The sequence below is a fragment of the Macaca nemestrina genome, chromosome 3 (genome assembly GCF_043159975.1).
Source record: "Macaca nemestrina isolate mMacNem1 chromosome 3, mMacNem.hap1, whole genome shotgun sequence".
NCBI classification, from domain to species: domain Eukaryota; kingdom Metazoa; phylum Chordata; class Mammalia; order Primates; family Cercopithecidae; genus Macaca; species Macaca nemestrina.
The window spans coordinates 176,737,430-176,750,409 of NC_092127.1; the positions used below are offsets into that span (position 1 = coordinate 176,737,430).

A 12,980-nucleotide genomic window follows, 5' to 3' on the forward strand; every position below is an offset into this window, starting at 1 on the left:
AAAAAAAAAAAAAAAAAAATGCTGGGTGTGGTGGCTCATGCCTGTAATCCAGGTACTTTGGGAGGCCAGAGTTCAAGACCAGTCTGGCCAACATGGCGAAACCTCATCTCTACTAAAAATACAAAACTTAGCCAGGCATGGTGGTAGGCACCTGTAATCCCAGCTACTTGGGAGGCTGAGGCAGGTGAATCACTTGAACCCAGGAGGCAAAGATTGCAGTGAGCCAAGATCACGCCACTGTACTCCAGCCTGGGCAACAGAGTAACACTCTGTCACAAAAAATAATAATAATAAAAAATAAATAAATAAAACCACAATTAAAAAATATAAAAATAAATATGGGTTATTTGTGTTAGCTTGAGGAAAAGAAATAGTACATTAGGTTTAGGTTATATTCAAGAAGATACTGCTGTCATTTTTGATAATTTCCTTTTTGTTTTGGGTGCTTACCTCCAATGTCACCCACAGTAACTAGTATATATTCTTAGGTATTGTCTAGGCTACTCTGTTCATTTTATGACTGGCCAATCACCTGACCACTGCCTTTTAATAACATGTTTGAAAGGATTTTCAGGAAAAAAAGTCACTCGTTTCCTTTTGTTCATTCTATTCATTTTCTCTTAGTATAAAATCCTGCAGAATCTCATAGTCCACTCTAAGATGAGATCTTACAGGTGAGATCAAAAAGGCAAGGTGTCTGGGTGAGGTGGTTCACACATGTAATCCCAGCACTTTGGGAAGCTGAGTGGGGAGAACTGTTTGAGCCCAGGAGTTTAAGACTAGCCTGGGCAACATTGCAAGACCCCATTTCTACAAAAAAACAAAAGCAAAAACAAAAAAAAAAAAAACAAAAAAAAACTGGGGCATGGTAGTGTGTGCCTGTAGTCTCAGCTACTTGGGAGGCTGAAGCAGGAGGATCACTTGAGCCCAGGAGTTCGAGGATGCAGTAAGCTGTGATCAAGCTGCTGCACTCCAGCCTGGGCGAAAGACCAAGATTCTCTCTCAAAACAAAAAAAGCAGAGGCTCGGTGATGTTGTTACTTTTCCAAAGTCTTACAAAAAGTGGCAGCACTTAGATTCAAATGAGTTCTCCTGAACCCTAAAGTTCCGAATCTTTCAATCATAAATGTTAGCTTTAATGTGCTTGCAAAAACATTTTTAGTTTCCTATTTCACCTTCTCTATTAGCTATTTTCAAAACACCATTTTTAAAAATGAAATTGCATTATTTACATTGTTTACAGTGCAATGAAGTATTCACTTAGTCAATGACTGTACCTTAGTTTGTGGAACAGACCATACCGGTTGCTAATATTGCATGACCATAAAATTTACCATTTAAACAAGAACATTTTTGAACATGAAAAGGGGGTGCAAACTATGGGTTGTTAGGACAACTCTCATAAACTGACAGTGTCCTGGACAAACTAAGAGGTCTTGTCACCCTATTTATAAGGAACTCCAGATAATTTCCAAACCCCACACAAAGGATAGCCCTGTAGAAGTAGTTTTGGCAATTTGTTCAGAGGAGCAAGGGAAAATTGGGGTTCAATGATCAATCTTAAAAGATCCCAGCCTTTTCCATGTTGTTTTCTGCTAGTATTCTCTGGCTAGTTCTGCCAGTAGAGCAGAGAGGTGATATAAACAAACACACTTAGTAGCGGCTTTAGAAAGCATTACCGCCTTTGACCTTCCAGTTGTTTGCTAACATCTGCCTCAGATAACATGCAATATTATTCTGCACTCAGCTGACCAAAACTTTTCTCTAAATGTTTTGTGAAGGACACAGTCAAAACCAAGTTAAAGAAGATTAAATAGGACCCTGCCTTGACTGAGAGAGAGACTGAATCCGGGGTAGAGACAGACAGAAACAGGGCAGAAAAAGAGAGACAGACAGAGAGAAACAGGGCAGAAAAAGAAAGGAGAGACACAAACAGAGATGTAGAACAGTGAGACAGAGAGAGACATCAAGCCAGAGAAACTCAGGGACAGAGAAGAAGAGGAAGACAGAGAGACAAAGATAAAAGCAAAGGCACAAAGGCTAAGAAAGAATGAGACAGAGACAGAGATAGTGAGATGGAAAGGCTGGCAGAGAGAGTAGCATTAATTTTATGAGAAACAGGTAGCCACTCTAAGTAGAGTCAAATTCACTCCATTTGCATTTGGCATCTGTAGATTGTTTTCAGCAAATTCAAGTACCTTCTAACTGACTAATTATTTTATAATCAAGCATAACAAAATAGGTCAATTAAGAAGGTCATTTTCTGCCTCCCAAGTTCAAAAAGTTACAAAATGAAATGTAGGTATTTTCCTCATATTCAGTCATGAACAATGTTGCTACTTTTCTTAAAAGTGAATGATTTGGGACTGACTGCAAGATCCAATAACAACTGCATGGTTGGGCAGCAATTTTCTGCAAGAATTGTTACCAGCCTATGAACCCCAAGTTATCTGGGGCCTTGTATTTTCAGGAATGAATTTGAAAATACTAAATGAATTCTGAGTGTATCTGTTTGTGTGTGTAGTCATGCTAGTATTTATGAACTGTAAGTCCACTTTAAAAATAGGCATCATAGCATTAGGTTGGGGCAAAAGTAATTGTGATTTTTGCCATTATTTTCAACGGTAAAAATCACAATTACTTTTGCCCGAACCTAATAAATAAGTTCACATCTGCAACTAGTAAAAAAATATACTCCCTATTCCCAGCATCCATGACACTGGTAATAAATCAGCTTGTCACTGGTTCAAAGAAGAACACAGATGAGATCACAGTACCCCTGAACCTCCTGGTGATTTTGGTTTTGTTTTGTTTCTTGAGACGGAGTGTCACTCTGTCTCCAGGCTAGAGTGCTGTGGCACAATCTCTGCTCACTGCAACCTCCACCTCCCGGGTTCAAGCAATTCTCCTGCCTCAGCCTCCTGAGTAGCTGGGACTATGGGCGTCCGCCATCACGCCGGGCTAATTTTTGTATTTTTGGTAGAGACGGAGTTTCAACATGTTGGCCAGGACGGTCTGGATCTCCTAACCACGTGATCAGCCCGCCTTGGCCTCCCAAAGTGCTAGGATTACAGGCATGAGCCACCTTGCTCAGCCTGATTTTTGTCGTAGTTATTGATTCATGGAAAGACACCAGATCTGTGGAAACATTATTTGCCATTTTCTTCCACCAGACTTCCACAGGCTTAAAATCTCCGAAGAAAAACATTGTCTGTGTTTCCAAAGCACAAAATAGAAGCTGATCAGGACTGTGAATTAATGGAGTACAAGCCATTATTTCCAAGTCAACCCATGGGAAATAGAAGTTTTTGCTATCTGCTGTACCGCAAAAAGGAGGAAGATAAGAATAATTCTCATTATGGTGAAATTACCACTTTTATTGCCACTGTCAGTACTTGTTGAATTCATAATTCATGGCCCATCGCTCAGCACTGACACATGACATTGACGTGTGATGGCATTTCTTGTGTAACAGAAAAAGCAGCCAGTGAAGAATGACCACTTGCATACACCACTACTGAGGTCTGCGTGACCAGAAAAATGGAGCAATCAAGATGATGATGGGCTGATGTGTTTTCAGTAACATCAGGCATTGTAAGATAAAAACTTTCCAATTGGTGAAAACGAATGCATTTTCATTTAGTTTGAGCACATATTTACACACTTACTTTTTATTCTCTTTGTATTGCTTCATTTTATCGTCTCTGAAGTACTAGTATACTAGTAGTTTGGTTTGACTTCTAGATGCAGAGATATGGGAGTTGACTTAAGTTTGAATGATCTTTGAGCTTAGTGATATATGTAGCCAACTAATTTAAGATATTAATCTGCCCATTGTAGGTAGCAATAAACATTAACTTTAAATTAAAGTGATATGGATCACTCAACAAATATATATTAGTACCTAATATATGTAATACACTGTGTTATTGTTAATAATCAAAATAGGATAAGACACTTTTTTATCTTATGTAGGTATTTTTGCGTAAAATATCTCCAATGCAACCTTCCCTGGCCACCATATTTAAAAATATGTCTTTCCCCATCCTATTTCTTACCCGTATCCACCAACAGACGTCTCTAGGCCCTATCCCTGCTTTCTATCTGACATGCTTGATAATTTGCTATTTATTTTGTTATTTTTTCCTTCCTAACCATAGTGTAAGGTTTGCTAAAATAGAAATTTTTTGGCTGGCTCATTCAGTACATTATTGCCAGCATCTGAGACAGTTCCTAGCACATAGTTAGCGCTCAACAAATGCTTGAAAATGAGTTAATTCATTAACAAACAGAATCCTCCCCTCAAGGAATTCAGGATTTAGTGACAGAAACTGACAAATAAATTCTGCAGTGTCATAGATATTATAATAGATGTGGATGGTTAGATTCTGGACAGCAGGGATTTTTTTTCTATGTAACCACTGTATATTTATAGTTCTACAAAGAACATCATTTATAATGCTTATAATATATATGTTATAAAGAATGCTTTTTGGACAAATAAATATGAGATGAAAAGTAATTAATTTTTCATCTCTGTTTGTATTGCTTTGTTTTATGGTCTTTAAAGTGTTATGTTAGTATACTAGTAGTTTGGTTTGACTTCTAGATGAAGAGATACAGGAGTTGACTTAATTTTGTTTTGTTTTGTTTTGTTTTTTTTTTTTTGAACTTCCAGTTTTTATTTTTTAAACATCATTTAACAAGAAAAACATTCAACCAAATTAAAACGAATTAGGTTGGATTCATTTACAATAAAATAATCAACTTAAAATATCAGCCCTTCCATTTAGGACCAAGGAGGCCAATAGTTCCTATTTAAATAGCAGAATTGAACAATTATTTTTACCTATATTTGATGGCACAAAAAAAATAAAATTCTTACAACTTCCACTGACACCCTCCCCGCCCTCCAGAGTAGAGTTCATACAATTGCATCTTAGGTCAGTACTCAGGCTTTTGAAAATCATCTTACATTTTGAAATATAATACAACTACTCTGGTAACAAGAATACTTTTAAAACAATTCTTATAGAAAACAATTAAAACAATTCTTATAGAAAACAAATACCTTAGATAATTGTGTCGTGCATTAGACTGCTCAAAGAAACAGCAAAGATGAAAAATAATGTGCAAGAATTATAGTCCCTTGTTTATAGAAACCATCCAAATAAAATATTTTCCCTAATTTTCCTTGCTTCTTATAATTGATTAGCAGAGATGAATTACAAGAAGCAGAATGCACCATTTTTTGGTTCTTGGTTGTAGCTGCCAGCTTAGGAGTTCATGACTATAAATATAAAGCAAATATGATTATACTCAAGTTCTGGAAGGGCAAAAAACGCGGATATCTCTAAAGTGTTTCTCTATCTTTGCTTTCAAGTCATGACAAAAAAAATTCACAGCAATTTAAAGGACGCTGAAAGACTAAACACAAGCCCACTAAAATAGAGATTAGTTTTACCTATTACACTCCTGCAGTAAAAATTGTAATAAGTATGATATTGTATTAAGTAACATTCTATAGCAAGCTGTGGGAGCAAATACAGCATTTAACAGATGCATTTACAAACCAGGCATGGTAGCCTTTAGACAGAACATCTTATTTTCACACTCTTGAACATGTAACCTTTAAGAAAAACCAAAAGGAATATGTAATTTATGACAGCTAGCCAGGCACTTAATTTGGGGAAAGAGAAAGATTTTGAGGTAAACTAGAATTATTTTGACTTAATTTTGAATCCTCTCATTAGGCTCAGTGGTTTATGTAGCCAATTAATTTAACATACGAATCATTGTAGGTGGCAATAAATATTAACTTAATAAATTAATAAAAACAAAGAGTGTTTAGTCTCTGTGAGGGTTAATGTCCTACCTACTAAGGCAGTTTGGAGATTGATTCACCTTCACCATCAATTTTCTTTTAGTGTGATTGGCTGGGGAATTCAGTCCCACCTCCTCATTCTGTTGGTGTCATCCTTAGTAGAGTGCCTTCACACACAGCTATCTATTTAGGGGATGGCTTCACACACTGTGAGGAAGCATAGATGTAAATTCTAAATGCATCTGCTAATTACAAGTAGCAAATCTGCACATACTGAGACAGTCATATAAGATATATAGTCTGATTTCATTCTTTCAGTAGATAGTGATTGAACGTTTTATATAGTAAGCACTGTGTAACATACTGGGAATTCAGTAATGAATAAAAAAATACAATTTCTGATTTAATTACATGGTGGGGTATACATTTACTATCTTATGCATTTTCTACTCATCCCATCTACTTTTTGCACCTCTGTTCCTCTGCCCTGGCTTTCTTTTAAATTAATTAAATATTTTATGTATTCCATTTCAATTCCTCTACTGGAGTTTTGACTCTACCTTCTTATATTATTTTTTACTGTTTCCCTTGTATCTAGAGATTTCAACATGTCTCCTTCATTTATTATAGACTATTTTCAGTTCCTGTGGTACCACTTCATGTAAAATGTAAGCATCGTGCATTAAAATTCCATTGATCATCCCCCAATCTTCATGTTATTGTCAGAAATTTTACGTCTACAAATGTAATAAACTCCACAATACTTTTTTGCTGTTTTACACAAAGTAGGAAAGGAAAACAGGACAATATATTTATTCACATATTTTCAATTTCCTGTGCTCTCTATTTCTACCTGTACAGTCAAGTTTCCATATTATGCCATTTAACCTCGGCCTGAGGACATTCCTTTAGCATTTCTTGGAATGCAAGGCTTTTAGCTATGAATTATCACAGGTTTGTTTTATCTAAAAATATCTTTATTTCAAGTTTATTCTCAAAAACATACATAAAATTCTGGGTTGATCGTCTCTGTATTCCGCTGAGAACTTTAAGGATTCTATTCCACTGTTTTCTGGTGTTTTTGATGAAAAATTATTCTTACATTATATAACCCCTGTATGTACAAGTCCTTTTCTTCTCTTTTTAAAGCCTTTTTTCATTTTTGATTTTCAGCATTTTGCCTACAGCTATGTGTGATTCTTCTTTTATTTATCTTCCTTTGGTTCAACAGATTTCATTTGTGTTTTAAAATGTATGTGGAATATTTTGGTCATTATTGCTTCAAAATTTTATCTCACCTGTCATTATGTTCTTTATACCTATGTTGGACTTCTTGATATGATGCCCAGATGAGTAAAGATCTCTTTATTTTTAAATCTTTTTCTATTATTCAGATTTCTTCCTTTTCATCTCTATTCAAGCTCATAATCCTTTCTTCAGTAGTTCTCAGTCTGCTGTTAAGTCCATCTAATGAAGTTTTCCTTTTAGAATTTTATTTTTTTTTATGGAATTTTCATTTAGTTCCCTTTTGTAGTTTAATTTCTCTTCTGAATGTTTTTATTTCTCTACTTATTATAATTATCTTTAATATCATTTCTTACAAATTACAACGTCTGTGCTATCTAATGTCTGTTTTTATTGACTTCTCTTTTTTCCTGATTATGAGTCATATTTGTTCTGCTTTCTCACATGTCTAGTAATTTTTTTTATAGTTCAAGAGGTGTTATTAGGATACATCATAAGGAGTTTGGATCATGTTGCCTTCCTTTAAAATACAGTGAATATTGTTTAGAAGCATTCCACAGTTCGGCAGCTCTTTTTGGTCTTTCTAGCTTTAGGCCTATTCTTTGATAGGATTGGTCAACTTTAGTGATTACTTCACTAAATACAGTGATACACTGTGGCCCTTACTCTAGGAAATTATCCTTACTCCCAAAATGGTTTTTCTGAGTTCTCAGGGCAATGCCATAGGTGCTCAGTGATTGTTTTTTTGGAAGGGTGTTAGGGCTAGAACTCCAACACCTTGCAGCATTCCAGCTCTACAATGCTTGTGTTATTTCATTCCATTCTCAGGCCTGCCTGCTAAGCATTATAAAGCCTTACCCTGAGCATGCATATCCCAGACCTCAGTCAATAACCCACATTTAATTCCACACAAATTTCCCACCTACCAGCTACCCACAGAATACACACACACACATCAATTCTCTCTTTGCCCTGGCGTACAAATTCCAGCCACTTCAGGAGCCTGGAACTCTAATCTCTGCCACTTCAGCTCAGTGACTATGAGCTCCACCTCCCTGAACTATGGAAGGAACATGTCACGAGGCAGGGAGAGCCAGGGCGTTTGTGAAGCACATGTCTGGGGTTTTTCTTCTCTCAAGCATCACAGTTCTGCATTGCTTATTGTTCGATTCTTGGAAAGAGTTGCCTCATGTAGTTTGTCCAGTTATATGTTTCCTTACAGTGGTATAGAATATCCAATAACAGTGTGGCAATTCCTCAAGGATCTAGAACTGGAAATACCATTTGACCCAGCCATCCCATTACTGGGTATATATCCAAAGGATTATAAAGCATGCTGCTATAAAGACACATGCACACGTATGTTTATTGCGGCACTGTTCACAATAGCAAAGACTTGGAATCAACCCAAATATCCACCAGTGACAGATTGGATTAAGAAAATGTGGCACATATACACCATGGAATACTATGCAGCCATAAAAAAGGATGAGTTCATGTCCTTTGTAGGGACATGGATGCAGCTGGAAACCATCATTCTCAGCAAACTATCGCAAGAACAGAAAACCAAACACCGCATGTTCTCACTCATAGGTAGGAATTGAACAATGAAATCACTTGGACACACGAAGGGGAACATCACACACCGGGGCCTATTGTTGGAGGGGGGAGCGGGGAGGGATAGCATTAGGAGATATACCTAATGTTAACGACGAGTTAATGGGTGCAGCACACCAACATGGCACATGTATACATATGTAACAAACCTGCACGTTGTGCACATGCACCCTAGAACTTTAAGTATAATAATAATAAAAGAAGAATATCCAATAACATTTATTCTGTAAAGGCTAGAAGTAGACATCTTCCATCTTCCATTTCAGTAGAGAAGACATGTTAAATATGTAATTGTATCATGAATTGTTTTAATTATACTTGCTATGAAGGAGAAACATAGAAAACTATGGGCATCTATAGTAACTGTTCATAATCTAGTTTGGTTTACCCTATAAGGTTTCCCTCAAAAGTTATCATTGAACTGAAATCTCAGGGATGAACAGGCATTAACTAGATGAAGAGAAAGTAAAGTAAAAGTTTAGATACAGATAACAGCATGTGAAAAGGATCCGAGACAGTCGGGAATATGGTATACTCAAATAAGTGAAACAAGATGAGCATCTAATATTTGTTTAGACTGCATTATGTGGCTGTCACTGTGCTAAATGCTTTATATATTATTTCATCTGATCCTAACTTTTTGAAGTTGATAGTGTAACCTGCCCATTGGGTTCATTTTGCCTGCTGCCCAGATAGAGCTGATTTATGAAGACAAGTAAATTGCAATAAAAAGTTTAATTCATACCGAGCCGGCTGAGTCAGAGACCCAGAGTTTTATAATTCCTCAAATCAGCCTCCTTGAAAATTCAGAGGCTAGGGTTTTTCAAGGATAGTTGGTGGGTAATGGAAAGGGTGCTGCTGACTGGTTGGGAATGCAATCCTAGGGGTATGGAAAATGGTCCTCATTCTGAGTTGGCGTCTGGGTGGGGTCACAGGACTGGTTGGCAGGTCTGGATGAAGCCGTTCATTGTCAGAAATGCAAAAACCTGAAAAGACATCTCAAAAAGCCAATCTTAGATTCTACAATAGTGATGTTATCTGCAGGAGTAATTGGGGAAGTTATGAATCTCATGACCTCGAGAATAACGGCTGGTAATAGCTTATGGCTACACCTTAGCAGAATTCAGGCTCCTCTCATCCTCCTAACCTGGTGGTTTTTCATTAACTTTACAAAGGCGGTTTAGTTTTGGGAAAGGGCTATTATCATTTAAACTATAAGCTAAATTTCTCCCAAAGTTAGCTTGGGAAGCAGGAGAAGGAGGAGGTCTTTCTTCTCCTAGGCAAGTTGGAGACACAAGAGGGAAAGTTGGCCAGAGGAAGGTGTGTTTGAACTGAGTTTTAAAGGCCTCATGGGGCTGGGCGCAGTAGCTCATGCCTGTAATCCTAGCACTTTGGCAGGCCAAGGTGGGTGGATCACTTGAGGTCAGGAGTTTGAAACCAGCCTGTCTCTACTAAAAATGCAAAAATTAGCCAGTCATGGTAGCATGCACCTGTAATCCTAGCTACTCACGAGGCTGAGGCAAGAGAATTGCTTGAACCTGGAGGTTGCAGTGAACTGAGATCGTGCCACTGCACTCCGGCCTGGGCAACAGAGTGAGACTCTGTCTCAAAAAAAAAAGACTGCAAAGAAGTTGAGAATTGGTGAACAGCTGACAAGACTGAGGGAACAGCACATACCCTGGCATGGAGGTTTGAAATGGCATAAAGGGGAGGAGCAGAAAGCCTGTGTGGGGAGCCAAAGTAAGACCCTCATGTCCTAGAGGAGTTTATAAAGGAGAGGGTAGTTAGATGGCTGCATTCTTCCAGAAATGGAAAACAGAAGCAAAATTTAGGGTGTTTTATGTAAACCAGATTTATTTTACAAGTTTAAAAGAAGGGGAACATCACACAGAGGGGCCTGTTGGGGTGGGGGTCAAGGGGAGGGAGATATTAAGGACGTTTATAACATTTTTGTCACCTGACTCTACACACACATGTGGAGCTTAAAACCTAGATGATGGCTTGATAGGTGCAGCAAACCACCATGGCACATGTATTCCTATGTAACAAACCTGCACGTTCTGCACATGTATCCCAGAACTTAAAGGAAAATTAAAAGAAAGCTTACTTAGATATTAATCTAGGAAATGAATCAAGTCTTCTTTAGACATCCAAAGTGAATTTATTTTACTCATTTGCCAGACATTTATTGACCTTCTGTTACATGCCAGACCCTCAACCAGCGGTTGAACAAGACATTTCATACCACATAGGTGTTAAGACCAGAGGAGGGCCTGCTTTGTGAGTTCTAGCAAGAAGGGTGGTGTGGCCAATAGTGGATGGCCCAGAAAACAGGGAGAGTGGCTGCAAATGCTGTCAGAGACTCAGGCAGGGCCAGATCATACTTGGCATCCTTGACAGAAAAACAACATGAAGCTTTTAGAGGGCTTTTAATCAGAGGAATGATCTTATTTAAATTGTGTATTTACTACTTCATTTTGTCACCCCACTCTACACACACACAAGAGTTTTAGCCCGTGGACATTGTTGGTGGGTGCAACAGCCCCAAAGGAAACTAAATCAGTAGGCTTGTGGTCAGGACTTTTTTATAATTCCAAGATAAGAATTAGAAAAGGAAAACTCATACATTTGCCAGATTCATGTTATAAAGATGGTAGAACCTCGATTTAAATTGGTTTCTGTGCTGATGCTTTATATCTGACACCTTCCATGCTGGGGGAGGCTAGTTACCTACTAACATGACATCCAACCGTCTGAGACCTCAGGATGGGTAAATTGATGCTAACTTGGATAGTTGGCTCCTGACATCAAAAGTTGTTTCAGCAGTTTGCAAGCTCATCCTTCCAGGCGCTTTTGATTTCTCTTGAGTCCTCTCCAGGTATCTGCTGTCATACATACTGCTCTGTCTATTTCTGGGTTAATGTTTGACAAGCTTGCCTTGCTTCTTCCAGAATTACTCTGTTTGAAAAAGTTCCATTCATTAGTGTCTACATGTAAAAAATGGGAAAGATTGTCCCATCTCTGGCCATATCACTATATGCTAATGAAGCTGCATATTAAGGACATTTGTTTTCTCATTTTCAGGAAGGCAAAGGTACTAACAGGTGACTGTGGTGTGAATGACTGATGTGAAGTGTCTATCTCTGCTATAATCAAAGATGGGGAGCAATAACAGAAAATTGTCATGTGGGCCCTTAGTGCTGGTTTGAATATTGAAATTTCAGTCCAGTTAACTCTTCTAGTGATACTTGTTTTATCCCTGATCTAAGGGCCAAAAAAAAAAAAAAAAAACCACCAGATTTTTTTTTTGGTGGGTTTTTTTAATCTTTTGCCATTCAATAGACATATTTTGCAATTCTTCTTTCACTTGTTCATCATTATCTTCAAAACAATATTTAGAAATAAAAACAAAACTAAATGAGAAGAAAACAAACTTTCTTTTTTTTCCTTCCGGGGTCCCAACCCACTGCCTGTGATTGCCTGAGTGGATGGCTGCATCCCTGATCCTTCCTGCCTGGCTTCTCTGATAAACCCTGCAGCACGTCCCGTTTCTTTCTGCAGACAGCATTAACAGAACTGATCCTGTATCTTCTAGGTTTCCTGTACGCTCAGAACAGCACCAAGCGCAGCATTAAAGAGCGGCTCATGAAGCTCTTGCCCTGCTCAGCTGCCAAAACATCGTCTCCTGCTATTCAAAGCAAGTTTGTTTTTTTGGGTTTTTTTTCCTCTGAAATTCTTGTTTTGTTTCTTTAGGTCTGCATGCATTGCAGTTCTCTGCTTCTACAAAGAATCAATATATTATATTCTACAAAAGCAACTCTATTGATGCATTTGTGTCTACCTAAATACCCAGGAGAACATTTGGGCTATTAGGAGTCATTTTCCATTTGGCAGACTGACAGCACAGTCTTAGTGACAGGAGTCTGTCCTGCAAAACACTGGGACATTTTTGTTTGATGTGAGGGATGGGGACTAGACTCAAGTAACTGTAGGAATTCCTATTGCTTGCCTTGTTAGCAAAGCAGCTGGACACTTTAGCCATATTACCTTGTACATTGTTTGACTCTCATCCACTGGGTCTGTAATTTAGACACTGCCAAAATTCAGAAATATCACTAGATTAGAAAAAATATTACAAAGGGTCAAACATTTAAATAATTGTGACTTTTCTTCTTTGCTCATTCTCTCCCTGTATCAGTCAAGATTCTGTAGAAAAACAGAACCAATACATACTCACATGCATACACAAAAACATATACATATAATATACATACATACACATGCATATATACACA

General features: G+C 37.7%; 1 protein-coding gene across 11 annotated transcripts in view; it reads left to right on the top strand.

Moving 5' to 3' along the window:
- The window catches only part of LOC105487858 (potassium voltage-gated channel interacting protein 4), a 1,213,665-nt gene that overhangs the window by 1,046,073 nt on the left and 154,612 nt on the right, over positions 1 to 12,980 (top strand). For 2 of the 11 annotated variants that reach the window (XM_071092623.1, XM_071092624.1), the window contains exon 2: positions 12,281 to 12,386. The exons of the other annotated variants lie outside the window; for them this stretch is intronic. In XM_071092623.1, coding sequence (XP_070948724.1) covers positions 12,281 to 12,386 — 106 coding nt within the window. The remainder of the gene's footprint in view (positions 1 to 12,280; positions 12,387 to 12,980) is intronic. 11 annotated transcript variants of the gene reach the window in all.